The 26,369-nt window shown below is 45.4% G+C and overlaps 1 protein-coding gene across 1 annotated transcript in view; it reads right to left on the reverse strand.

The window, feature by feature from the left end:
• Positions 1–19,179, reverse strand: part of gpm6ab (glycoprotein M6Ab) — a 66,858-nt gene extending 47,679 nt beyond the window's left edge. Inside the window, exons 1-2 of the mRNA XM_070896715.1 lie at positions 19,117–19,179; positions 7,323–7,479 (exon numbers count right to left, since the gene is read on the reverse strand). Coding sequence (XP_070752816.1) covers positions 7,323–7,479; positions 19,117–19,118 — 159 coding nt within the window. The 5' untranslated portion in view covers positions 19,119–19,179. The remainder of the gene's footprint in view (positions 1–7,322; positions 7,480–19,116) is intronic.
• Positions 19,180–26,369: the final 7,190 nt, after the last annotated feature.

Consider the following 26,369-nt stretch of genomic DNA (forward strand, 5'->3'; position numbering starts at 1 on the left):
TGAGATCAGAGCGGGTAAGTGATTGGCCTCATTTTAACTGCCACCCCATCCAGTTTCCACCAGGCAGGGGAAGTTACAGTCAGGAATCTAGAAAGTTATGATGATAGGGTGAGATGAAGTAGGGTGGGAGGAGGCTCGTGTGGAGCATAAACACCGGCACAGACCAGTTGGGCCAAATGGCCTGCTTCTGTGCTTTAAATTTTATGTAATTCTATGCAATGTGTCTATCAGCGCACAATGAACTGCTTTTTCTCAGTGCATATGAAATCCTTTTAACAGTTTCAACAATTATAATCAGCTAAAAAGTGTCCCTTTTCAGTTCAGTCTGTGTGTACAGATTAGGAGACGTGTTCAACTACGCCGAGAGTGAAGAAAGAAAGCTATTATTAGAGCTTAGCACTGGATGCTGGGTCTGTTGGGTCTATCGTTCAGTTGTCAGTGCCCTTTGCAGAAATGAAGGAATTCCCGTTAAACATCTATGAGCAAGCATGTACATGTGGAGAGGACGAACCTAAGGAAATGATGAACTTTTGTGCATCACATGAAATGGCCTGGCCTAACCCTCCAATAGAAACATAGAAACATAGAAATTTACAGCGCAGAAGGAGGCCATTTCGGCCCATCGTGTCTTCGCCGGCCGACACAGAGCCACACGGCCCTTGGTCAGCAGCCCTGAAGGTTACATATAAACCTATGAACAATGACGGAAAGGCAAAGAGCACCCAGCCCAACCAATCCGTCCCACACAACTAAAACACCCCTTATAATGAAACATTATACACTCCACCTGAACAGGAGCCATGTGATCTCCTGGAGAAGCAAAAGCCAGATAAAAAACCCAGGCCAATTTAGGGAGAAAAACATCTGGGAAAATCCCTCTCCGACACCATCCAGGTGATCGAAACTAGTCCAGGAGATCACACTGGCCGTATTCTATTCCCTGCAGTACTTACCATTATATCTGCACCGTCCAACAAAATGTCATCGAATCTAATCCCAATTACCAGCTCTAGGTTTGTAACCCTGCAGGTTACTGCACTTTAAGTGTCCATCCAACCAGCTCTTAAAAGTGGTGAGGGTTTCTGCATCCACCACTCTTCCAGGCAGCGAGTTCCAGATCCCCACAACCCTCTGCGTAAAGAAGCCCCCCCCACCCTCAAATCCCCTCTAAACCTTCCACCAACCACCTTAAAACCATGCGCCCTCATAATAGACCCCACCACCAATGGAAATAGAGCCTTACTATCGACTATGTTCAGGCCCCTCAATATTTTGTGCACCTCAATGAGGTCTCCTCACAACCTCCTCTGTTCCAATGCGAACAATATGTGCACTTCTTCTTCTTCGGCAGATCCCTGGAGTCGAGGATGACTTGCTTCCAGATTAAATGAATTCTAAGGTGACTGATAAGACCAATGTGGGATCTACAGTTTCTCTCACAGGTGTTACCCAGCAATGATAGGACGTCTGAAATGATGTGTCTTTTAAACTGAGGAAAGTGTTGCCATGTCAGATTTGATCAGGTAGCACTGTATTTTAAATCAGTGTCAAGCTGAAAAATCAGGCTCGGAAGAAATAGCCAAGGGCTGAAGAAAGCAGTTTGTTACATTTACCAATGGGTAAATCAATGGTAGATGAAACTCAATCGGGACAAGTGCAAGGTAATATATATTGGAAGGAAAGTTGGCCATCGTAAGTAGGGATCTGGACGATGATAGACATGTCAAATTATTGTGGAACAGCAATAAAATAAAAAGCGCATAGAATGCTTAATTATATTGCTAGACCAGTTGAGCATAAGTCAGAAGATGTCTCTCTGAAACTGGTCACACAACAACTTGAGTAATGTGTTCAATTCTGGTCACCAAGTCACAAAGTCATAAAGCCACAGTGGTAAAGCAACAAAGTTGGTCCGTAGCTTCAAAGGATTGAGTTAAGAGGAAAGACCCGGAGAAATTGGGACACTTTAATCTTGAAAAGTGAAAAGTAATTAAAAAAATATTTATAAAAGTATACTAGATAGTAAGGAGAAAAAATAAGACAAATATGGTACCCAATTCAAATTGTGCTCAGAGGTGTCGGTTCAAATTGATGAATAACAATTTAGAACAAATCTTAGCTGGAAGACCTTCATGCAAACACATTTGAAATAGTTTTCGAGGTATGATAGTTGAGGTGAACACCATAGATGCATTCAAGATACACTTGGAGAATGTGACGGAGGCACGCAAGCTTTTTATCGGAATAGATTAGCTAGGATGATTGGAATGGCTTTGTTCATCTATACCTCTCTTGTTAAAAGAAATGGACCCACTGGTCAACTTTGTAAGTTTTGTCTGTGTACAAGAACACTTCAGTTGTTGGGTTAAACGTGGAGATGTACTATTGCAAATGAAAGAGTCTTAGCGAGGTCCATTATTTTAAACTTCTTCCCAGAATCCAAGAATAGATCAAGACAAAAAACCCAACTCTTATTCTAATTCTTCAACACGATGAGTCATGGAGTTTGTTCATTTTCCTGACGTGCTTACACCGTTGAGCATCTGCAACACTAAACTGCACGCAGTTGTTGCCATGCACACCAATTTACTTAGTGTCATTTCAACATGCACTGTAGCTGTACGGTGAACAAAACTGCAGAAGAATGATTTCATCTGATGTTTTGGGAAGACTAAAAATGACTCTGTTGAAGAAGGGATTGATATTGTCTTTTGTTACGTTTTGTCGAATAAGTTCAGAACATTTGTTCTATGGGGAAAATAAATCTTATTCGGGTCTTCACAGCGTCATTTTAGTTTTTACTGCCCCATAAAAAAGGCAAAATAGAACAAACGCTGCATAATTTCTTGGCCCTTCTCACTTCCACCTATTATTTTATGTAGCTGACAGAGGCACATGACGCCTGCTCCAGGAGTACTGAGGCCTGAGCTTTCTCTGCTCAGTAATGGTAAATGATTTGTTTTTGAGTCTGTGGAAAACCAGCTCTTTATCATCTGATAGGAAGGGGTTATCTTTGTTATGCCACTGGGTTTTGGTAGCATATAATTACATATTGGGCATTGCAGGCATACTCCTGAATGCAGGACTCAGGGACCGCATATGGGAGTGACCAGCGTTGCTGTACCTGAGAAAGATCCAACTTACGGCCAACCATTTTAGCAGCTTAAAATCAGTGTTAGCCACCAAAATTTGCATCGTAATCCGCCGCACCTAAACTGCACCGGACGCCATATTTGTGCCAACTTTTATTCATCAAGGGCACCCACTTGAAATAGGTCTTCAGCTCCTTAAATATATAAATTGCTGGTTGTAGGACCCCGAATGTGAAATTCAGGCACAAATAGGCTGAACTTTGCACCGTGCACATTCTGCCTAGTTGTACCAGGCATTGAATGATCTAACCAACAATCCTTAAAGGGATCCTTAAAGGGATCGCTGAAGGCCGCTCCGAAAAAATAAGCCCATGACATTTTCAGTTTTAATTTTTTGTGGGCCTCGGCAAAACAGGAGCACGCACCCTGGGCCTACATGGAAAAAAAACTCCGCCTCACTGCTGGCAAATTCGAGGCTCCCCCGGGGATTGCCTCTGCTCGAGAACCTGACCAACCAGCCGCTTCTACGGGAGAAGTTGCCCTGGGTTTTTCTGTTTTTTCGCCCCTCCAAGGAGTTCACATGGTTTCAGTTTAGTTGGGGAGCCTATATAGTGTGGGGCAGGTTGGACAGACTAGAAGGCGTTTTCCTGCCCATCATCGTTCATGGGCAAGACCCGGCTGATTTCCCACCCTTGGGAACCAGTGAACTGTACTGTTTGGTGTCCACATCTCATCTGGGTCATTTAAGTGAGGCCTAAGGCAGAAGGTTTCCTCGGGCCTCAGACCGCCGCGGACCTACCGAGGAGTCATCGCTGCGCCGACTTTGCACGCATCTGAGAGCAAGCCGAATTTGTCGGCCAATATCTAAACGAGAGAGCCCAAAATGTGTAACGCCAGGTCAGAGTGCTAACGTAGACTGAACCAATGTGCAGGCTTCAATCGCCAGAGTCCCTAAACTGTGGTAAATGTGGAGAGACTAGAGAAGCTTAAGGAGAAGTTGTTCTCCTTAGAACAGCGAAGGTTAAGAGAAGATTTGACAGAAGTGTTCAAAGTTATGAGGGTTTTTTTATAGAATAGATAGGATGAAGGTGTTTCCACTGGCAGGAGCGTCGGTAACCCGATGACACAAATTTAAAATAAATGGCAAAAGAATCAAAGGAGAGATGAGAATCTTTTTCATGCCGCGAGCTGCTGTGATCTGGAGTGCACGGCCTGAAAAGGTGGTGGAAGCAGATTCAACAGCAACTTTCAAAAGGGAATTGGAGATATGCTTGACAAGAAAAAAATATGCAGGGGCTATGGGAAAAGAGCAGGAGAATGGGACTAATTGGATTGCTCTTTCAAAGAGCCGACACAGACACGATGGGCCGAATGGCCTCCTTCTGTGCTGTATGATTCTATAATCCTCTTGGAGCAGCAACAAAGTGCAGGCTTTCTCCTGCTCTTGGGGAATCCAGAATGCTGTAGACCTGGAGCTGGACAAGCAGGCCATGTCAGGCAGGACAACGGCCCTGACCAAGTTCACCAGCTCCAAGTAAAACTGCACGACGTAATGACAAAAACAACAACAACTTGCATTAAGCTAGCGTCTTTAATGTAGTAAAATGTCCTAAGGCACTTCACAGGAGCGTAATCAGAAAAAATACGTCACTGAGCCACAAAAGGAGATATTAGGACAGGGCTTGGTCATAGGTTTTAAGAAGTGTCTCAAAGGTGAAGAGAGCGAGGTAGTGAGGCGGAAAGATTTAGAGAGGGAATTCCAGACTTTCGGGCCTGGGCAGCTGAAGGCACGGCCACCAATGGTGGAGCGAGGAAAATCGGGGATGCACAAGAGGCCAGAATTGGAGGAGAGCAGAGATCTCTGGGTTGTAGGGCTGGAGGAGGTTACAGAGATAGGGAGGAGGCGAGGCCATGGAGGGATTTGAGCATGGGGATGAGAGAGAGTAAACAGCAAAGTCTGCCCTTTTGCTGCACCAGTTCAGTTACTTCCATTGTAGATGACAACAAATTGCAAATAAATGACTGACTGTCTCAATTTGGGTCCACCAACATCACTGTAATTGTCAGAACATAAAGCATGGTTATTTTGCCACAAGCAGGAATTCAGTACACATGCATGCATCAGGTACTCAAACTGGCAAACCACACTACTCCACAACGTAGCACCATCATGACAAGTTTGCATTGATACATCCCTCTGCAACATTTGTGGCTTGAACTGTCTGCTTGGCAACCTTGCCTTTGCATTTATAAACAGCAAGGTGCTTTTGTCGAAGAAGTGCTTACACGGTTTCATGTGTATAAACAACAAACTATAGCGTGTACTGATTAGTTAGTGATTGAAAAAAGCCGCTGTTTAAATGCAACACTTCAACTGGCTAGCTGATCGATTCTGCATCTTGCCAAAGGTGAGTGTAGCAGTAATGTGGAGTTTAAAGAGAAAGAGGGTTTGGACAATAGAATGATACCGCATAGAAGTAGGACATTCGGCCCATCGTACCTGGGGCTGAAGGACAGCAACGGTTTTTCCCTTTGGGGGGTGACAATAGCATTGCTGCTGGCAGGACAGTGGACAATCTGCCACCACCTGGTTGTGGATTTTCACCACATCGTCACAACAATGCCTGTCCACATATTATGCCTCAAGGCAATAATCTATAGAGCAGCCAGACTGCAGCGAGTGGTCTTTCCTCCTGCGACTCCTCTATTATTTTGTTTTGTTTAATTTGTTACAAGGCAGCACAATTTGAGTCCCTGCTCACAGCAAACAGGTCTCCACTGATATGAACTGAATGAGCAGCACACCAGTAGTAACACACATTAACGGAAGAGGAAAATCCATGCTCAGGTTTCTGACTCCCCATGACTTATCCGAGCTCCTTATGCTGGATCGTGCTCGAGATGAAGAAGACCATTGTGCCTGTGTTATTTCGCCCAACCAGAAAGATTACACAGTTACCCCACTCCCTGTTGCAGGTTCCAGCTATTTCCTAAATTATTCCATGAATGTCACTTACACCACTCCACCCAGATGTCCTTTCCATGTGCCAATCAGTTTGTCTGAAGAATAACTTCCTGACTTCGATGCTAAATTTGCCACGAACTAGTTTGAACTTTGCGTCCTTTTGCCCTAATGTCACAATTCAGCTTCAACTCATTTTCCAGATCGAACTTTTCCATACTTTCTCCAAATCTCTACAAGATCACCTCTCAGTTGTAACTTTTTGGGGCTGATAGAGGCATTTTTTCCAGTCTTTTCTGATACTTCCAGTCCACTGAAGGTCCGGGGGTTATTTTAACTTAACCCTCCCATCGGAAAACCGATGAGATCGGGTGGAACACCGATTTTATACTTACTTCAAATGGAGAGCAGAATCGGTCAGGATGTAAAATCAGCATTGCACCCAATTCCATCTGTTTGCCAAAAATGTGGTCAACCTTGTGACTCTTCTCTGATGCAACTCAAGTATTTATGCCTCAGTAACCAAACCGGGACACAGTACTTGAGGTGGGGTCTGACAAGGAATAGTAGCATAGTGGTTATATTACTGGATTAATAACCCAGAAATCTCTACTAATGATCTGGAGACATGAGTTGTTAATCTCACCATGGCAACTGGGGAATTTAAATTCAGTTAATAAATAAATCTGGAATAAAAAAGCAAGCATCACTCCTTCCACTACCAGCGCACTGTGGCTGCGGTGTGTACTATCTACAAATTGCACTGCAGCAACTTGCCAAGGCTTCTTCGACAGCACCTCCCAAACCCGTGACCTCTATCAACTAGAAGGGCAAGGACAGCAGGTGCAGGTGAACTCCACCATCTCCATGTTCCCCTTCATGTCCCACACCATGCTGGCTTGAAAATATATCGCCGTTTCTTCATCATTGCTGAGTCAAAATCCAGGCACTCGCTCCCTAACAGCACTGTGGGAGTATCTTCACCGCGCGGACTGCAGCGATTCAAGAAGGAAGCTCACCACCATTTTACTCAAGGGCAATTAGGGATGGGCAATAAATCCAATGGTGCCCACATCTCCAGAATGAATTAAAAATACTGGTGACAGATTAAAATTAAATTAGCCAACACTGCCAGGGGAAGAATCTTATCTGAAGCCCTAAAAAGCAGTAGGATGTGATTTATGTTCGAATAGCATGCAATCACATTCAATATAGACCAAAACTCGGACTTGCAGCGAAACAGCAAACAATGACATGATATTACATACCCAGCCGCTAACGCATCGGCCGCAGGTGGTGATTTTGAAGTCTCCATAAAGATCCTTAATGGCGCCAGTTGTGAAAAATCCTTCCACCATCAGTAGAATGCCATAGACAAAGAAGGCAGCTGCCACACCATAGATTACATACTTGAAGATGTCAATCCTACAGGGTCAAATTTACAAGCATCAGATGATGAACGTTACCATGAATGAGCAATACACACACATCGGGACAGTACCACCATCAGGGACATGTTCTGTCAGTCGCCGTTCTCATACCTGGTTCAAATTTTCTTACCTTAGCGTTTAAGGAACAATCAATTTAAGCGTATCAAACAGTTTAGGCCCCACTTTACCCCTCTGCCTTTGGAAGAATTTTTGCCTCAGCCAGAATTTCATTTCAATTAGTGCAGAAGATCGGAAGCAAGCACTTTGGGCCAAGGATAAATTTCCTTCAGTTTGGGATGGAGAATTATTCTGTAGGTCCCACAGCTCAAGTTCCTACAGGGGACTGGAAGCAACATGTATTTAAAAGGTGTATGCACGCGGGACCCTGTTGAAGCAGACCTTTGCTTGGGATCTATTTTCTGACACTGATTTGGGAAAGTTAATTGGGCGGGTGGGGGAGGAGCAAACGGTCCACAATTTCCATCGGGAGCAGATTGTCAAAAGCCACTGAGTAGTTCTTCACATCCAGCAAACACAGTACCAGAAGGCGCACGATTACACCGCTGCCTCAGCACTAGCTCAACGCTTTGAGACGTTCAGTGGCCATGAAAGGCGCTATATAAATACAAGTCTTTCTTTCTTTTTACAGGTCTTCAAATAACTTAATTGGGCCTACATCAAATGATTGTGACCCGCTATCTGCCCTCCGCATCTCTTTCTCTTATACACATAGAAAAAATTATTTCACATTTCAGCTTATACTTTTAATTTGTTTAACAAAGCCCTGTTTAACACAGCTATACAAAGCCCTGTTTAAATCACAGCTGGAGCACTGTGAACAGTTCTGGGCACCACTCCTTAGGAAGAATATATTGGCCTTGGAGGGAGTGCAGCGTAGGTTTACCAGAATGATACCTGGATTTCAAGGGTTAAGTTACGAGGAGAGAATACACAAACTGGGGTTACATTCCCTAGAATTTAGAGGGTTAAGGGGTGATTTGATCAAAATTTTCGAGATATTGAAGAGAATATAGGGTAGATAGAGAGAAAGTATTGCCGCTTGTTGGGGAGTCTAGGCCTAGGGGGACAAAGTCTAAAACTTAGAGCCTGACATTCCAGGAGTGAAATTAGGAAACACTTCGACACACAAAGGGTGGGAGAAGTTTGGAACTCTCTTCCACAAATGGCAATTGATGCTAGATCAATTGTTAATTTTAAATCGAAGATTGATAGATTTTTATTACCCAAAGGTATTAAGGGATATGGGGCAATATGTAGTTAGGTCACAGATCATCCATGAATGGTGGAACAGGATTGAGAGGTTAAATGGCCTACTCCTGTTCCTAGATTCTTATGTTGCTATGTACCTAAAGGAAATGGCCGGGATCCAGTTGCATACAATGGATGCAAAGTCACGTGAACTACAAATTCCTGCTATGGATTCCCATCATGGGAAACACAAAAATCACAAAATTACAATCGAACAGCACTGTGGGAGAACCTTCACCACATGGACTGCAGTGGTTCAAGAAGGCTTCGGGAGGTGCGTTGAGAGACGTGAGTCCGGGGTCGGCGAGAGGCCTATAAAAGGTCGCGAGAGGCGTCGGGATGTGCGTGGAGAGACGTGAGACCGGGGTCAGCGAGAGGCCGACAAAAGGCCACGAGAGGCGTCGGGATGTGCGTGGAGAGACGTGAGTCCGGGGTCGGTGAGAGGCCTACAAAAGGGTTACTTGTGCAGCTACAGGTAGAGGGCAAAAAGAAGTAGAAAGAAACAGAAAGATGACGTCACAGCCAAGGGGGTAAGTGATTGGCTGGTGATTGGTGAGTAGCTTTTCTTTTTCTTTCTTTTTTATATCAGTCAGTAACTTTTAAAATTGTTGTTGCTAATTTAAGTGTCTCTAAGGGTTAAGTCATGGCAGGAGAGCTCGGTCGGGTGTTATGCTCCTCCTGTACCATGTGGGAACTCAGGGACACTTCCGGTGTCCCTGACGACTACGTGTGCGGGAAGTGTATCTGCCTCCAGCTCCTGACTGACCGCGTTGCAGAATTGGAGCTGAGGGTGAATTCACTCTGGAGCATCCACGATGCTGAGAACGACGTGAGTAACACATGTAGCGAGTTGGTCTTACCGCAGGAGAAGGAGCCACAGCCAGCTAGGGAATGGAAGACCAGCAGGAAGAGTAGTGCAAGGAAGGTTGTGCAGGGGTCTCCTGTGGTCATCCTCCTGCAAAACAGATACACTGCTTTGAGTGCTGTTGAGGGGGATGACTTATCAGGGGAGGGCAGCAGCAGCCAAGTTCATGGCACCGTGGCTGGCTCTGTTGCACAGGAGGGCAAGAAAAAGAGTGGGAGAGTTATAGTGATAGGGGATTCAATTGTGAGGGAAATAGATGGGCGTTTCTGCGGCCGCAACCAAGACTCCAGGATGGTATGTTGCCTCTCTGGTGCAAGGGTCAAGGATGTCTCGGAGCGGGTTCAGGACATTCTAAAAAGGGAGGAAGAACAGCCAGTTGTCGTGGTGCACATTGGTACCAACGACATAGGTAAAAAAAGGGATGAGGTCCTACGAAACGAATTTAAGGAGCTAGGAGCTAAATTAAAAAGTAGGACCTCAAAAGTAGTAATCTCGGGATTGCTATCAGTGCCATGTGCTAGTCAGAGTAGGAATCACAGAATAGTGCAGATGAATACGTGGCTTGAGCAGTGGTGCAGCAGGGAGGGATTCAAATTCCTGGGGCATTGGAACTGGTTCTGGGGTAGGTGGGACCAGTACAAACTGGACGGTCTGCATCTGGGCAGGACCGGAACCAATGTCCTAGGGGGAGTGTTTGCTAGTGCTGTTGGGGAGGAGTTAAACTAATATGGCAGGGGGATGGGAACCAATGCAGGGAGACAGAGGGAAACAAAAAGGAGACAGAAGCAAAAGACAGAAAGGAGATGAGGAAAAATGGAGGGCAGAGAAACCGAAGAAGAAGAACAAAAAGGGCCACTGTACAGCAAAATTCTAAAAGGACAAAGGGTGTTAAAAAAACAAGCCTGAAGGCTTTGTGTCTTAGTGCAAGGAGTATCCGCAATAAGGTGGATGAATTAACTGTGCAAATAGATGTTAACAAATATGATGTGATTGGGATTATGGAGACGTGGCTCAGGATGATCAGGGCTGGGGACTCAACATCCAGGGGTATTCAACGTTCAGGAAGGATAGAATAAAAGGAAAAGGAGGTGGGGTAGCATTGCTGGTTAAAGAAGCGATTAATGCAATAGTTAGAATGGACATTAGCTTGGATGATGTGGAATCTATATGGGTAGAACTGCAGAACACCAAAGGGCAAAAAACGTGAGTGGGAGTTGTGTACAGACCTCCAAACAGTAGCAGTAATGTTGGGGAGGGCATCAAACAGGAAATTAGGGGTGCATGCAATAAGGGTGTAGCAGTTATAATGGACTTTAATATGCACATAGATTGGGCTAACCAAACTGGAAGCAATACGGTGGAGGAGGATTTCCTGGAGTGCATAAGGGATGGTTTTCGAGAGCAATATGTCAAGGAACCAACTAGGGAGGAGGCCATCTTAGACTGGGTGTTGTGTAATGAGAGAGGATTAATTAGCAATCTCGTTGTGCGAGGCCCCTTGGGGAAAAGTGATCATAATATAGTGGAATTCTGCATTCTGATGGAGAATGAAACAGTTAATTCAGAGACCATGGTCCAGAACTTAAGAAGGGTAACTTTGAAGGTATGAGGCGTGAATTGGCTAGGATAGATTGGCGAATGATACTGAAGGGGTTGACTGTGGGTGGGCAATGGAAGACATTTAGAGACCGCATGGATGAACTACAACAATTGTACATTCCTGTCTGGCGTAAAAATAAAAAAGGGAAGGTGGCTCAACCGTGGCTATCAAGGGAAATCAGGGATAGTATTAAAGCCAAGGAAGTGGCATACAAATGGGCCAGAAATAGCAGCGAACCCGGGGATTGGGAGAAATTTAGAACTCAGCAGAGGAGGACAAAGGGTTTGATTACGGCAGGGGAAAATGGAGTACGAGAAGAAGCTTGCAGGGAACATTAAGACGGATTGCAAAAGTTTCTATAGATATGTAAAGAGAAAAAGGTTAGTAAAGACAAACGTAGGTCCCCTGCAGTCAGAATCAGGGGAAGTCATAATGGGGAACAAAGAAATGGCAGACCAATTGAACAAGTACTTTGGTTCGGTATTCACTAAGAAGGATATAAACAACCTTCCGGATATAAAAGGGGTCAGAGGGTCTAGTAAGGAGGAGGAACTGAGGGAAATCTTTATTCGTCAGGAAATTGTGTTGGGGAAATTGATGGGATTGAAGGCAGATAAATCCCCAGGGCCTGATGGACTGCATCCCAGAGTACTTAAGGAGGTGGCCTTGGAAATAGCAGATGCATTGACAGTCATTTTCCAACATTCCATTGACTCTGGATCAGTTCCTATCGAGTGGAGGGTAGCCAATGTAACCCCACTTTTTGAAAAAGGAGGGAGAGAGAAAACAGGGAATTATAGATCGGTCAGCCTGAACTCAGTAGTGGGTAAAATGATGGAATCAATTATTAAGGATATCATAGCAGCGCATTTGGAAAGAGGTGACATGATAGGTCCAAGTCAGCATGGATTTGTGAAAGGGAAATCATGCTTGACAAATCTTCTGGAATTTTTTGAGGATGTTTCCAGTAGAGTGGACAAGGGGGAACCAGTTGATGTGGTATATTTGGACTTTCAGAAGGCTTTCGACAAAGTCCCACACAAGAGATTAGTGTGCAAAGTTAAAGCACATGCGATTGGGGGTAGTGTGCTGACGTGGATTGAGAACTGGTTGTCAGACAGGAAGCAAAGAGTAGGAGTAAATGGGTACTTTTCAGAATGGCAGGCAGTGACTAGTGTGGTACCGCAAGGTTCTGTGCTGGGGCCCCAGCTGTTTACATTGTACATTAATGATTTAGACGAGGGGATTAAATGTAGTATCTCCAAATTTGCGGATGACAATAAGTGTGAGCTGCGAGGAGGATGCTATGAGGCTGCAGAGTGACTTGGATAGGTTAGGTGAGTGGGCAAATGCATGGCAGATGAAGTATAATGTGGATAAATGTGAGGTTATCCACTTTGGTGGTAAAAACAGAGAGACAGACTATTATCTGAATGGTGACAGATTAGGAAAAGGGGAGGTGCAACGAGACCTGGGTGTCATGGTACATCAGTCATTGAAGATTGGCATGCAGGTACAGCAGGCGGTTAAGAAAGCAAATGGAATGTTGGCCTTCATAGCGAGGGGATTTGAGTACAGGGGCAGGGAGGTGTTGCTACAGTTGTACTGGGCCTTGGTGAGGCCACACCTGGACTATTGTGTACAGTTTTGGTCGCCTAACTTGAGGAAGGACATTCTTGCTATTGAGCGAGTACAGCGAAGGTTCACCAGACTGATTCCCGGGATGGTGGGACTGACCTATCAAGAAAGACTTGATCAACTGGGCTTGTAGTCACTGGAGTTCAGAAGAATGTGAGGGGACCTCATAGAAACATTTAAAATTCTGACGGGTTTAGACAGGTTAGATGCAGGAAGAATGTTCCCAATGTTGGGGAAGTCCAGAACCAGGGGTCACAGTCTAAGGATAAGGGGTAAACCATTTAGGACCGAGATGAGGAGAAACTTCTTTACCCAGAGAGTGGTGAACCTGTGGAATTCTCTACCACAGAGAGCTGTTGAGGCCAATTCACTAAATATATTCAAAAGGGAGTTAGATGAAGTCCTTACTACTAAGGGGATCAAGAGGTATGGCGAGAAAGCAGGAAGGCGGTACTGAAGTTGCATGTTCAGCCATGAACTCATTGAATGGCGGTGCAGGCTAGAAGGGCTGAATGGCCAACTCCTGCACCTATTTTCTTTGTTTCTATGTTTTAAGGCAGCTCAGCACCACCTTCTCAAGGTCAATTAGGGATGGGCAATAAATGCCGGCCTTGCCAGCGACGCCCACATCCTGAGAATGAATAAATAATCTTGTACCCCATTGAAACGCCAGGCCCATTCAAGCTCACGTGTTGTTACACACCCAGTTAAGATCCTGAGTCAGTCAAGAAGCACATCAAAGTGTACAGTCGCCCATAAAAATTAACTGCCATCTCACTAAAATACATCAGCAAAAGAAACTGAAGGGAAACAACACTTGCATCGGACAGTCAGAAATGTTGCTCGTGTATTGTTGCTTGTTTCAACATCCAAGACAGCTTTGCAAATTTGACTAGTTCCTTCACAGCATTTGTTTTAGACACATGGAAAAGAGTTTAACCATATAATTAACCTTAAAGTAATTCAAGCTGAAGTATTCTTTTTACAGGATTATGGGGGAGATATTCGCATGGTTTGCTACTGCCATTAGCGCCTCTGGGGGCGCGAACGGGGCACAAACCATTTCTCGCCTGGGGGGTGAGGGGGGCGCTACCAGCTCCCGCAAAATTGCGCGAGAGTTAGCGGAGGCAAAAACTGGTGTTGTCCCCCAGGTCACTGCGCCTGCCGTGCGCAGCACCCCGTTTTCACCCCGGGATGGAAATTGGGCAACGGCCCACGTGGCCACCGTGGGCAATGTCAGTGCCAGCCCCTCTCCACTCATGGGATGAAACTTAATGGGGAGGTGCACGATGGCATTTTGAATTTTTGGCCAACTTACCCGTTCTGGCCTTCCTTGATAATTTTTGCAGGGTCCGTGCCGCGATGGTGCAGCCCTGGCACTCTGCTTCTGTGCCGGGCTGCGGCCACGTCACCCTGCATCCCCGGTGATGCAGCAGAGGCCTTCAGAACCACTGCAGAGCTCGCAGTGTGCCCTCCCATTTATCGAAGGGGAGAGGCGTGTGATCGCGTCAGCGCTACGTGGAGAGGACACGTAGGTTAGCGTCCTAGACCCCACCCCCGAGAGCAACACCCTACATTATGCTCCACTCGGGGTCGGTAAGCGGAATTTAGGTCGCGGGGCGGGACTTCCTCTCCGGGTGCAGGAACTCCCGCCTCATGAAGGTTATCGTCCCAAACGGGGCGATTTACAATTCCAGCCTCGATATTTAATGCATAAGAATGTACACCACCTTTTACTTCACCTTCTATAAACATAGGAACAGGAGGAAGCCATTCAGCCCTTCAAACCTGTTCCGCCATTCATTTAGATCATAGCTGATCGGTAACTTAATTCCATTTAGCCACCTTGGTTCCATAGCCCTTAATCCCTCCATCATAAGGTCAGAAGTGGGGATGTTCACTAATGACTGCACTGTGTTCAGTGCCATTCGCAAATAACGAAGCATTTCATGCCTACATGCATCAAGACCTGGATGACATTCAGGCTAGGGCTGATAAGTGGCAACTGCCAGGTAATGACTATATCCAACAAGCGAGAGTCTAACCACCGTCCCTTGACATTCAACGGCATTGCCATCACTGAATCCCCCACCATCAACATCCTGGAAGGCACCATTAACCAGAAACTTACCTGGACCAGCCACATAATACTGTGGCAACAAGAGCAGGTCAGAGGCTGGGTATTCTGTGGCGAGTGTCTCACCTCCTCACTCCCCAAAACCTTTCCACCATCTACAAGGCACAAGTCAGGAGTGTGATGGAATAAGCTCCACTTGCCTGGATGAGTGCAGCTCCAACAACACTCAAGAAGCTCGACACCATCCAGAACAAAGCAACCCACTTGATTGGCATCCCATCCACTACCTGAAACATTCATTCCCTCCATCACTGATGTAACATAGCTGTAGTACGTACCAGTTACAAAATGCACTGCAACAAGTCGCCAAGGCTTCTTCGACAGCACCTCCCAAATCCATGACCTCTACCACCTAGAAGGACAAGGGCAGCAGGCGCATGGGAACACCATCACCTCAATGTTCCCCTCCAAGTCACACACCATCCTGACTTGGAAATATATCGTCATTCCTTCATCATTGCTGGGTCAAAATCCTGGAACCCCCTCCCTAACAGCACTGTGAGAGTACCTTCACCACACGGACTGCAGCAGTTCAAGAAGGTGGCTCACCACCACCTTCTCAAGGGCAATAAGTGATAGGCAATAAATGCTGGATTTGCCAGCAACGCCCACATCCCATGAACGGATTAATAAAAAAACCCTTGCTTAACAAATATCTATTAATCTCAGTTTTGAAATTTCCAAGTGACCTAGCCCTGCTCTTCTTCAATTAATTCCATTGTGACTTGAACCACCAGAAAGGCTCTTGGTTTAACATCTCCCCCCCAGAGGACATCACCTCCAATACTGCAGGACTCCTTCAGTGCTGCACTGAAGTATCAGCTTAGATTATGGGCTCAAGTCCAATGTTCCCGTGAGGCTGCGCGACTGCACAGCTCTCCGCAGCTCCCGCGCAGCTGGCTCACTAGCTTTTAAATAGGAAAAACAGCGCATTTGCAGCATTTTGAATGGGCCGAATGTGTGACTTGGAGGGAAACCTGTAGGTGATGGTGTTCCCATGCGCCTGCTGCCCTTGTCCTTCTAAGTGGTAGAGGTCGCGGGTTTGGGAGGCGCTGCCGAAGAAGCCTTGGCAAATTGCTGCAGTGCATCTTGTAGATGGCACATACTGCAACCATGGTGCACCGGTGAATGTTGAAGGTGGTGAATTTGGTGCCAATCAAATGGGCCGCACTGTCCTGGATGGTGTTGAGCCTCTTGAGTGTTGCTGGAGCTGCACTCATCCAGGCAAGTGGAGAGTATTCCATCACACTCCTGACTTAAAGGGGCCGAACAACCCCCCCACAAAAAATTTAAAGGAACATTGCACAAGTTATGGCATGGGGTCTTGAATGCACAACTGCTGCTTAACTGAATTTCAAACAGAAATAAATTTGGCAGCAAGCAGCATAGAGTTTTTGTATTCCTACTCTGCACTATAACCTATGTAACTGGGAACCCAGCAAATTCCTTAGTTAAACAGCTTAAAAGTGTACTCAGAAATGTTCAGTACTTTGTGACAGTGAATTGCAAACATCAAGATCATATCATTGTACAATCAGTGGGCATAAAGTGTCATGAGCCAAACAATAGTGTTCCTTTCAATGCTTTGATAGCGCTTCTGCCAACTCATTTTAAAGGCAACAATTGATTGTATGAATTCCCATCGACAGCTGGAAATAACATCCAAAAGCTCTCTCAGTGAATTATCTTAATTGAGTTAAGTTAAGAACTTCTGCAAAGTAGTTGATACACAATAAGTTTGGAGTTTTCAATTATGCTATACGGGGTATACACAGATAAGATTTGCTACCATGTTACAGTTATATAAAGATCTAGTTAGTCCCTATGTAGAGTACTGCGATCAGTTCTGAGCACCGCATCTCAGGAAGGATATATTGGCCTTGAAGTGGGTGCAGCACAGATTTACCAGAACGATACCGAAGTTAAAAGGTTAAACGCTGAGGACAGGTTGCATAGACTAGGCTTGTATTCCCATGAGTATAGAAGATTAAGGGGTGATCTACTTGAGATGTTTAAGATGATTAAAGGAGTTGATAGCGTAGATAGAGAGAAACTATTGTCTCTGGCGAAGGAATCCAGAACAAGGGGGCTTGACTTAAACCTAGGGGTGATGTCAGGAAGCATTTCTTCACACAAAGGGTAGTGCAAATCTTAAATCCCCCCCCCCCCCTCCCACCCCACACAAAAAAAAAGCCGTTGAGGCTGGGTTAATTGAGATTGATAGATTTTTGTTAGGCGAGGGTAGTAATAAGGGCTACAGAACCAAGGCGGGTAGATGGAGTTAAAATACAGATCAGCTATGATCCCATTTGTCATGTATGTACATTCTGTTAGTAGCCACCAGATGGCGTCATTGTTGTAGCCTTCTCAGGTATAAAAGGCCAGCTATTTTGAGAGTCAGGCACTTTGGGCCTAAATAAAGCAGAGCCAAAATTGTACCTTGCTTAGTTAAACAGTACTCAGTTTGAACCTTTATTGCATACATAACACCATTGAATGGCGGAACAGGCTCAAGGGGATAAATGGCCTCGTCCTGTTCCTAGTGGATCATACATCAATACAGCACATGGAGGACGATAGTATCACCTTTCAAAGCAATTTGCTCCGCACGGGCGAAATCTCTCCAACTCCTGCACTCATTTTACTTTTAAAGGTGTGGAAAGTAATATTTTCCCACCACCAAAGAGCAATTCTGTTCAAAGGCAGAGAGGTCATTTGAGCTCTTATTCTGATTCCCTTACCAATAGAGAAACTACATAAACCATCAGCTTTAAAAAAACAATTACTTTTTTTTTTGTATGGTTTTTTTTGTGTATCATGCTTGATTCTTCAACTAGGTGATCTAATTTGAAGACCTCTTCACAGGCACCATTATACAATGGTCTTTTGTTCAGCGATGAGGAGATGCAGGTCAATTTATTATTTCTGGCCCTGGCTGATGTATATGCTGTCCTTGGAGAAGACTTTGGTTCACATTCAGTCTATTTTTAGGCCGAATTTTTTATCCTGAAGGCACGTACGACTGATGAGGAGACAATTCCACAGGCACCAGGTGCCTGCTGGTACCTCATGTGCGGACTATTCTTCACATGGGGTTCCTAAATGGTGATTATCAGTGAGCTAATCCCCTCACTGAACCAACTCATGACCCCAATTCCTATCATCAAGGGGATCAAGGGGCATGGGGAGAAAGCAGGAATGGGGTACTGAAGGGGATCAGCCATGATCATATTGAATGGTAATGCAGGCTCGAAGGGCCGAATGGCCTACTCCTGCACCTATTTTCTATGTTTCTTTGTTTCTCACACAAAGTCCACACTATCCAATAGGGATCATGGACAGTGGTCAGAGGCAGGAATCCTGACTGGTTTCCCATCTTGTGGATTACGAGCATACAGCACAATCATAGTGTCCTATTACTGTCTTAGCAGAGATAATTTAAACTTGTAAATCAAACCTGGGACCAACTACTCTGTCATGCTTTGATGACGCTTCAGCTTGGAGACCCAACATTGTGGCTTGTGGTATTATCTTCCCCTAAACTGGGCACCTGAAATAAACAAAATGATTCAACGCATATACGAACCTTGAGACAACATTATATAACTTTTTGAAAAATAGACTGCTTGAAGTTTGGGCAAAAATGAAAAAATTAACAAAAGAAGAAACCTGTCTGCAAGAAAAAAAAGACTTGCATTTAAATAGCGCCTTTCATCATCACAGGACGTCGCAAAGCACTGTATAGCCAATTCAGCACTTCTGAAGTGTAATCACTGTTGTAATGATCAGATAATCTGTTTCAGTGACGTTGGTTGAGGGATAACTACCAGAACAGCAGGTAGAACGCTCCTGCTCTTCTTCAAAATAGTGCCATCTTTTACGTCCACCTGAGAGGGCAGACGTGGGCCTCGGTTTAACATCTCATCCAAAAGAGGATACCTCCGGCACTGCAGCACTCCCTCAGCACTGCACTATGAGCTCAAGTGGTACTTGAATCCATGATCTTCTTGACTCAGAGGCGAGAGTGCTACTAACTGAGCTACGACTGACAGGTCTGCGATCCTGAGCTCCAGACCGCACCAAGGCCCGTGAACCAGAATGGATAACGAGTAGGATTACTTACATAGTGAAAACGTCTATGGTGTCCCCAGCACCTCTTACCACCTCAAAGTTATTCTGTAGGATTGTGACCGTTCCAGAGAGAGCTTCATGGCCACAGCCACAGAACAGTGCCACGCCAGCGTACAGTAGGATGGTGGCGATCAGAGACGCATAGGGAATACCGCCCAGACACTTGATGCAACACTCAAAGCACCCTGAAAAACAAAATAAACACAAATTGCACTTCAATATGTTATATTTACATTTTTCTAACAACTCTTAAATGTTCATTGGTAAGCAAGATGGCTAAGTCTGAATCGTGCACAATTTTCTTCCGCATTTAAGGTGACATCAGTGTGATAGCTCGTGATTCAGTCCCAAAATATAATGTTTAAACAGGCAAGCCCCACAATTTTTCCCCCCACCCCCATCTATTTTATCTGATCTTATAATGTAGTAATATTTGATCCTAGTAATGGTGCCTCCAGGGTTTCTATTCAGGGCAGCGACTTCCACCTGTAAACAATAGGCAAAACTTCTGCCATTCGAGTGGTCTATGAAGTCCTCCATTAATGGTACATTTAAAGAACCTAAACGAGGCTATCCTCAAGGAGACACGTTTTAAGACTGGAAATGAGAAAGCTTCCATTTTGCATTTGACTGGTTGGGACTGGACAGATCTCACTGCTTCACTAACCTGCCCTGCCTGCTTATCCAACCCTACTGAGCAGGGTGTCTGGCTACTTGCTTTCCGCACTATTCATGGTATCTTATCTCTTCTTGTAGCAAACTCAAGCATCACCACTAGTCCAAAACAAATGTGTGTCTGCACTCCCAACTCATTCAACATCATGCAATGAAAAATAACAACATAAATTGCTGCGCACATATTTGGCTTCCTCATGCTCCTACATTAAAACAGTGACTACACTTCAAAAAGTAAATGTTTTGGGATGTTCCGAGGATGTGAAAGGTGCTTTATAAATGCATGTTCTTCCTTTATTGCTGTCAATGGTGGAGAAAGCAATTTGGGTTTAACAGCACAAATAGTTATCTTTTGTATTGAATCTCCCTCCAAGACCAGAGCCAGGAATTTCCTTGAGTTGCTCCCTCTCTGCCACCGTCGGAGGTGTGGCGTAAATCCCGTTTAAGAGCGTAAACGCAGGAAATTTCCAGGCCATATATAATGACAATGTTTTGCTTTCGATTCGTTTTTCTGTATAACGCCACCTAAAGTCTGTCCTGTGTCACCAGAAGCAATGGGGGCAACTTTCACCTTCACCCGCTTGGGCATTATACTGGCAGAGCAGATCGCCCGCCCCTTATAGAACCCGCCTGAGTTTTGTCTCATGGTAATGAGAATCGGACAGATTCTATAACAGGCAGGGTGCTCTAATTTACCACCCAAGCAGCGAAGGTCAAAATTACCCCAACCTTGAAGAGATGGCAGGGTAAGTGTAAAAATCAGTTTATGTCTGATGGAGCGAATTTAACCCTACTCGCTCAGCAGAAAACTGGTGGGTGGGCAGTTGAAAATTGCCCTGGCTCTCACCTGTCTGAAAGCCGACATGATCGCAACATCCTTATTAAAATTCATTCACGCGATGTGGGCGTCGCTGGCAAAGCCAGCATTTATTGCCCATCCCTAATTGCCCTTGGTGCATTCTTGAATTGCTGCAGTCCGTGTGGTGAAGATACTCCCACAGTGCTGTTAGGGAGGGAGTTCCAGAATTTTGACCCAGTGACGATGAAGGAACGGCGATATATTTCCAAGTCAGGATGGTGCGTAACTTGGAGGGGAATTTGGAGGTGATGATGTTCCCCTGCGCCTGCTGCCCTTGTCCTGCTAGATGGGAGAGGTTATGGGTTTTGGAGGTGCTGTCGAAGAAGCTTTGGTGAGTTAGTGCAGAGCATCTTGTAGATGGTACACACTGCAGCCACGATGCGCCGGTGGTGGAGGGCGTGAATGCTTAAGGTGAATGTTTAATCTGCAATTTTGAGCTGCTCTCCTGAGCAGGCAGCAAGGACATACAGTCGGAGCCAACAGGGTCTTCACATATGCATCTTGTGGCCCGATGACATCATTGAGATCCGACTGTAATTTTTATTCAGGCCTGAGCAGAGATTTCGCCTGGAGTTAAAATCAGGGCCTAATGTCAGCCTGGGACTGAGTTCAAACCCATATCTTCAAGGAGCAGTGTACTAATTCTAGAACTCTACACAAAATTAAATCAAAGGTAAAGAAAACGACATGGAAGTTTTGATTGTAATGTTTATTTTCCTTGCAGATGTATAGCCATAGCTATTGTCTACTCAGATTATTTAAATTAATAAGTATGTACTGAGAGCATTTTATTTATAAAACTGAGAGAGATGTGCGATTTTGGAATTTCATACATCTCCTTTGAATGTTTCCAATCTTCACTCTTTTAGTAAAACTGTCTGCTCCAACTTACTTTCAGAAAGATAGGAATGTGCAGACCAGAATAGGCCACTGGTCACTTCCAAATTTCAAAAGATATCAGGGTCAACATTCCTGGGTTCCCACATTTCTGCCAGAAGTGTTATGGTGAAGGACCTCCGGCCACAGCTGTGCCCTGACATTGACCCAGCCCACATCCCAGGAGCTGTGACCCCCACTTGTCGAGGTGCGACAGATGTGCCTACTCGGAGAAGCAACCTTCCCCTCCAGTGGTGGGATCCCAAGGACCTTAATGGGGAAACAATTTTACTGTCTGGCAGGGCCTCACAGGGGCAGCAGCTTAACTTACTGGTCCTTCCTTTGGGTCTCAGCATCTCGTTGGGCCTCCGTGAAGGCCTCGCAGCATAATCCTCGGCGGGCATGGGATCTGTTGGGCCAACGAGTGGTGCACTGGGTGGGTTGAAATTCCCAGCAGAACCTAGGAATTCCCCCCCCGCCCAGACACTTCGCCAAGCGGCCTCCGAGGACATAGGGCCATCACTGGAAGATGTTGGTGTAGTCCTCGATTGGGATTGCTGGTGCAGATTAAAAAGGGAAGATCCGAGGGATTCCATGCCAAGTTTATGCCGTCGGCTTCCCTTCTCCTGGTCCACCCCCCCCCCCACCCCCACCACTACCCATCCTGGGCACTCTGCCTGAATTGCATCTTCCCCCAACCCTTGGAATTTGCCCCAACCCTTGGAATTTGCCCCACCCCTTGTAATATAGAGCCTAGTGGACTACTTCCCCACCTAGTGGACGACTGTGGTAATGCAACTACTCATGGAAATATGATAAAAGGATCATGTGACAAGGTCACATGACAAGTTATTGTAGAGCCATCTTGTACTCTGTGTGTTTGTGATGTTGTGAAGAATATATCACAGCAGCCCATCATAGTGCAGTTGTTTTTATATTGGATGGAATGTGGGCGTTGCTGACGAGGCCAGCATTTATTGCCCATCCTTACTTACCCTTGAGAAGATGATGGCGAGACAACTGAGTGGCTTGCTCATCCATTTCAGCGGGCAGTTAAGAGTCAACAACACGGCTGTGGGTCTGAAGTCACAACAGGCCAAACTGGGTAAGGGCAGCGCATATCCTTCCCTCAAGGACATTAGTCTATCTCCAAACACCAAACACACTTAATAGCTTTATTTTGGGAGGAAAAAACATATCCGGCTTCATCGTGAACTCAAAGAGCCAGCCACAGGCACAACGGGCCGAATGGCCTCCTTCTGTTCAGTAAGGCTCCATGGTTCTATCTGGATCCATCATCTCCTTGGGCAGAGTGTTCCGCAGGTTCACCAGCCGTAAATCTAAACTGTCGGTTCACCTGAGCAGGAGTCCGTGTCCCCATCAACAGAGTTTGTGGGTATGTCAAAGGATTAATGAGGGTTCGGCTTATCAAAACACATCCGAAACCTTTATCAGGTAGAGATACTGCGGAGAATCGGAGTCAGCTTTTGCCAGACCATCCTGGTTCACGTAAAAAAAGACTTGCATTTATAGAAACATAGAAATTTACAGCACAGAAGGAGGCCATTTTGGCCCATCGCGTCCACGCCGACAGACAAAGAGCCACATGGTCCCTCGGTCACATATAAATCTATGAACAATGAACAATGGCAGAAAGGTGCAGAGCACCCAGCCCAACCAATCCGCCCCGCACAACTGCGACACCCCTTGCACCGAAACATTCTACACTCCACCCCAACCGGAGCCATGTGATCTCCTGGGAGAGGCAAAAACCAGATAAAAACTCAATATAGCGCTTTTCACGACCACCTGACATCCCAAAACGTTTTACAGCAAATTAAGTACATTTTGAAGTGTAGTCACTGTTGTAATGTAGGAGCTCTGACTTGTGTGGGAGCAAAGCGCTGTGATTCCTCAAACTAAATCCAATTATCACGTGAAGGAGATTTGTTTTCTTTATGGACCAATTAAACTAATAACACAAGACTTTTATAAAGTAATTCTATTTACAGTTTCGCATCACACAGCCCAGTGACTGCTATTCTGTTATTGTTAACCGCATGCCTGTACTTGGCCTACAACCTGACCTGTGACCATGGTAACCTCCCCACAGCTTTATCTATTTTTTTTAACCGAAGGATGGTGATAGAAGCCAACAGGCAAATTCAAAACAATTCTTGATTAATTTGCAACACTGAAATGGATTGTGGGATCTCTTGACCAGCTTGGAAAATACTAATATAGCGAGTTGGAATACCGTATGCACTCTGTCACATTCTATTAGATTAGCATGTCCCAGTGTGCAGAAGCACCGAAGAAATGAGTGGAAAGAGCAGGTCTGCTGGGTGCAGTGAATACTGGTACAATCGTGTTTAGCCAAGCGAAGGCCTTGCACACAGTCCACAATGTTCGGTTTTAAGTACGGTTCTGTCCCTATAGCGTCTGAAATCTGTAAAGCCTTCCCTGCAGAGAATGGTGCCCATAACAAGGAGCGCTGTGTTTCACACAACCACGGTAGCTCTTCTAGAGACTTGGAGAATGTGTTTTTTTTAACAAAAAAAATGAAATCACATTCTGAAAGGAAGAGCAGAAGAGTTCGAGTGCTTTGCCAAACACTGGCATCTTGACAAGTGGTTGTGGCCCAGTTTGGATTCCTCACAAAGGGAACCTTTGTTTCTTCGATCACCTCTAAGAAAAAAATTCACAGATGATGGATTCTGCGTAGAATGACTTGATGCTCCACAAAGCTGGGCTAAGAAGCTCATAAGGGGGTTACAGAGCAAATATACTGCATGATAGAGTGGATAGGGAGGAACGGTTTCAGGCAGTGGGGTCGTTAACCAGAGGACACAGATTTAAGATAATCTGTAAAAGAACCAGGGGAGAGATGAGGAGAATATTTTTTATGCAGCGAGTTGTTGTCATCGGGAGTGCACTGCCTGAAAGGGTGGTGGAAGCAGATTCAATAGTAACTTTCAAAAGAGAACTGGATCTATACTTGAAAGGACCAATTGAGAGGGCTATGGGGAAAGACTAATTGGATAGCTCTTTTCAAGAGCCAACACAGAGATGATGGGCCGAACGATCTCCTCCTGTGCTGTATGATTCTATAATTCTATGATTGAGGGATAGATAGTGGCCAGGACCCCCGAGAGAACTCCCCTGCTCTTTTTATGAGAGGACAGACGGGGCCTTGGTTTTGAGTCTCATCCGAAAGACGACAGCTTCGACAGTGCAGCACACCCTCAGTACATCACTGGTGGGCTGTGAAAAATATAACATTTTAATAGCCTTTTAGAATCAGCAAAATTAATAGTTCTTTTCAGTGGTTGAGGCTTTCAACACTTTAAAATCAATTTAAAGGTTGATGTCCTATCAATAGTAATTGAATGAACTTATATCCCCTTCATATTATTGACATGTATATACTTTTGGGATTACTCGCCACTAGATGACGTCACTGTTGGAGGCCCAAGTATAAAAGGCCAGCCATTTTGTATAAAACGCACTTTGGGTCTTAATAGAACAGAGCCAAGGTCATACCTCTTGGAGTTAAACAGCGCTCAGTCAAACAGTTATTGCACACACAACATTTGGCAACGAGGCAACAAGAACCTTTACATGCAAAAATGAGCACAATTGGATTGTTGGAGCGATTTGTGGAAGGAGAAGATTGGGCAGACTTTGTGAGTCGTTTGAGCCAGTTCTTTGTGGCTAGCAAAGTGGAAGAGGTCAGCGACGCAGATCGGCGCTGGGCGGTGTTCCTCACGGTTTGCGGTCCAAATATTTATGGTCTGATAAAGAATCTACTCCTACCTGAGAGTCCAACAGAGAAGACGTATGAAGAATTGTGTACACTGGTACAGGACCACCTTAAGCCAGACGAAGGCATCATCATCTCAAGATACAGATTATACACACACCTTCGCTCAGAGGGCCAGAATGCGGCGCAAATTGTTGCCGACCTGAGACATCTAGCGGGACCGTGTAAGTTTGGGGCTGTGTTGGCAGACATGCTGCGGGACTTCTTTGTAATCGGCATCAACCACGAGGTGATCCTGTGTAAGCTACTGGCGGTGGAGACGTTGGACTTGAACAGGGCCATCTCGATCGCTCAGTCATGCATGACGACTTATAGAACTCTAAAGCAGATATCAGTGAAAAATCGAAACTCGGCAAATACTGTAAATATGATTGATTCGGCGTTCGGCAGAGCGGCACATGGCAGGGCCTACCCGATAGTGTACGTGAAATCTGTGGCTGCCCAAAGTCTGCCAGTGGGAATGCATCCAATTTCTCCATGTTGGCATTGTGAGGGAAATCACCGGCACCAGCAGTGCACATTTAAGCAATATAGTTGCAAAGGCTGTCTGAGAGTGGGGCATCTCCAACGCAAGTGTCCGCAGATGAGCAAGCGTGCTGCAACACACCATGTGGAGGATGATGGTCAGACTGGCTTGGATCCGGATACGCAATCCGAGACGCCACAGGAGGAAGTGTATGGACTGTACTCATTCCTAACTAAGAGCAAACCAATAATGATCAACGTGAATGGGGTGCCGGTATCGATGGAACTGGACACGGGGACAAGTCAATCGATAATGAGCCAGAGGGCATTCAACAAGCTGTAGGATATGAAGGCTGTGAGACCCAGGCTGAGTCCAGTCAATGCCAAGTTGCGCACATACACCAAAGAAATCATAAGTGATTGACAGTACCACAATTAAAGTGTCGTATCACGGTGCGGTTCACGAGTTACCGCTATGGATTGTCCCAGGCAATGACCCAATGCTGTTTGGCAGGAACAGGCTTGAAAAAATCAGATGCGATTGGAA

The sequence above is a fragment of the Pristiophorus japonicus genome, chromosome 1 (genome assembly GCF_044704955.1).
Source record: "Pristiophorus japonicus isolate sPriJap1 chromosome 1, sPriJap1.hap1, whole genome shotgun sequence".
Classification (NCBI taxonomy): domain Eukaryota; kingdom Metazoa; phylum Chordata; class Chondrichthyes; family Pristiophoridae; genus Pristiophorus; species Pristiophorus japonicus.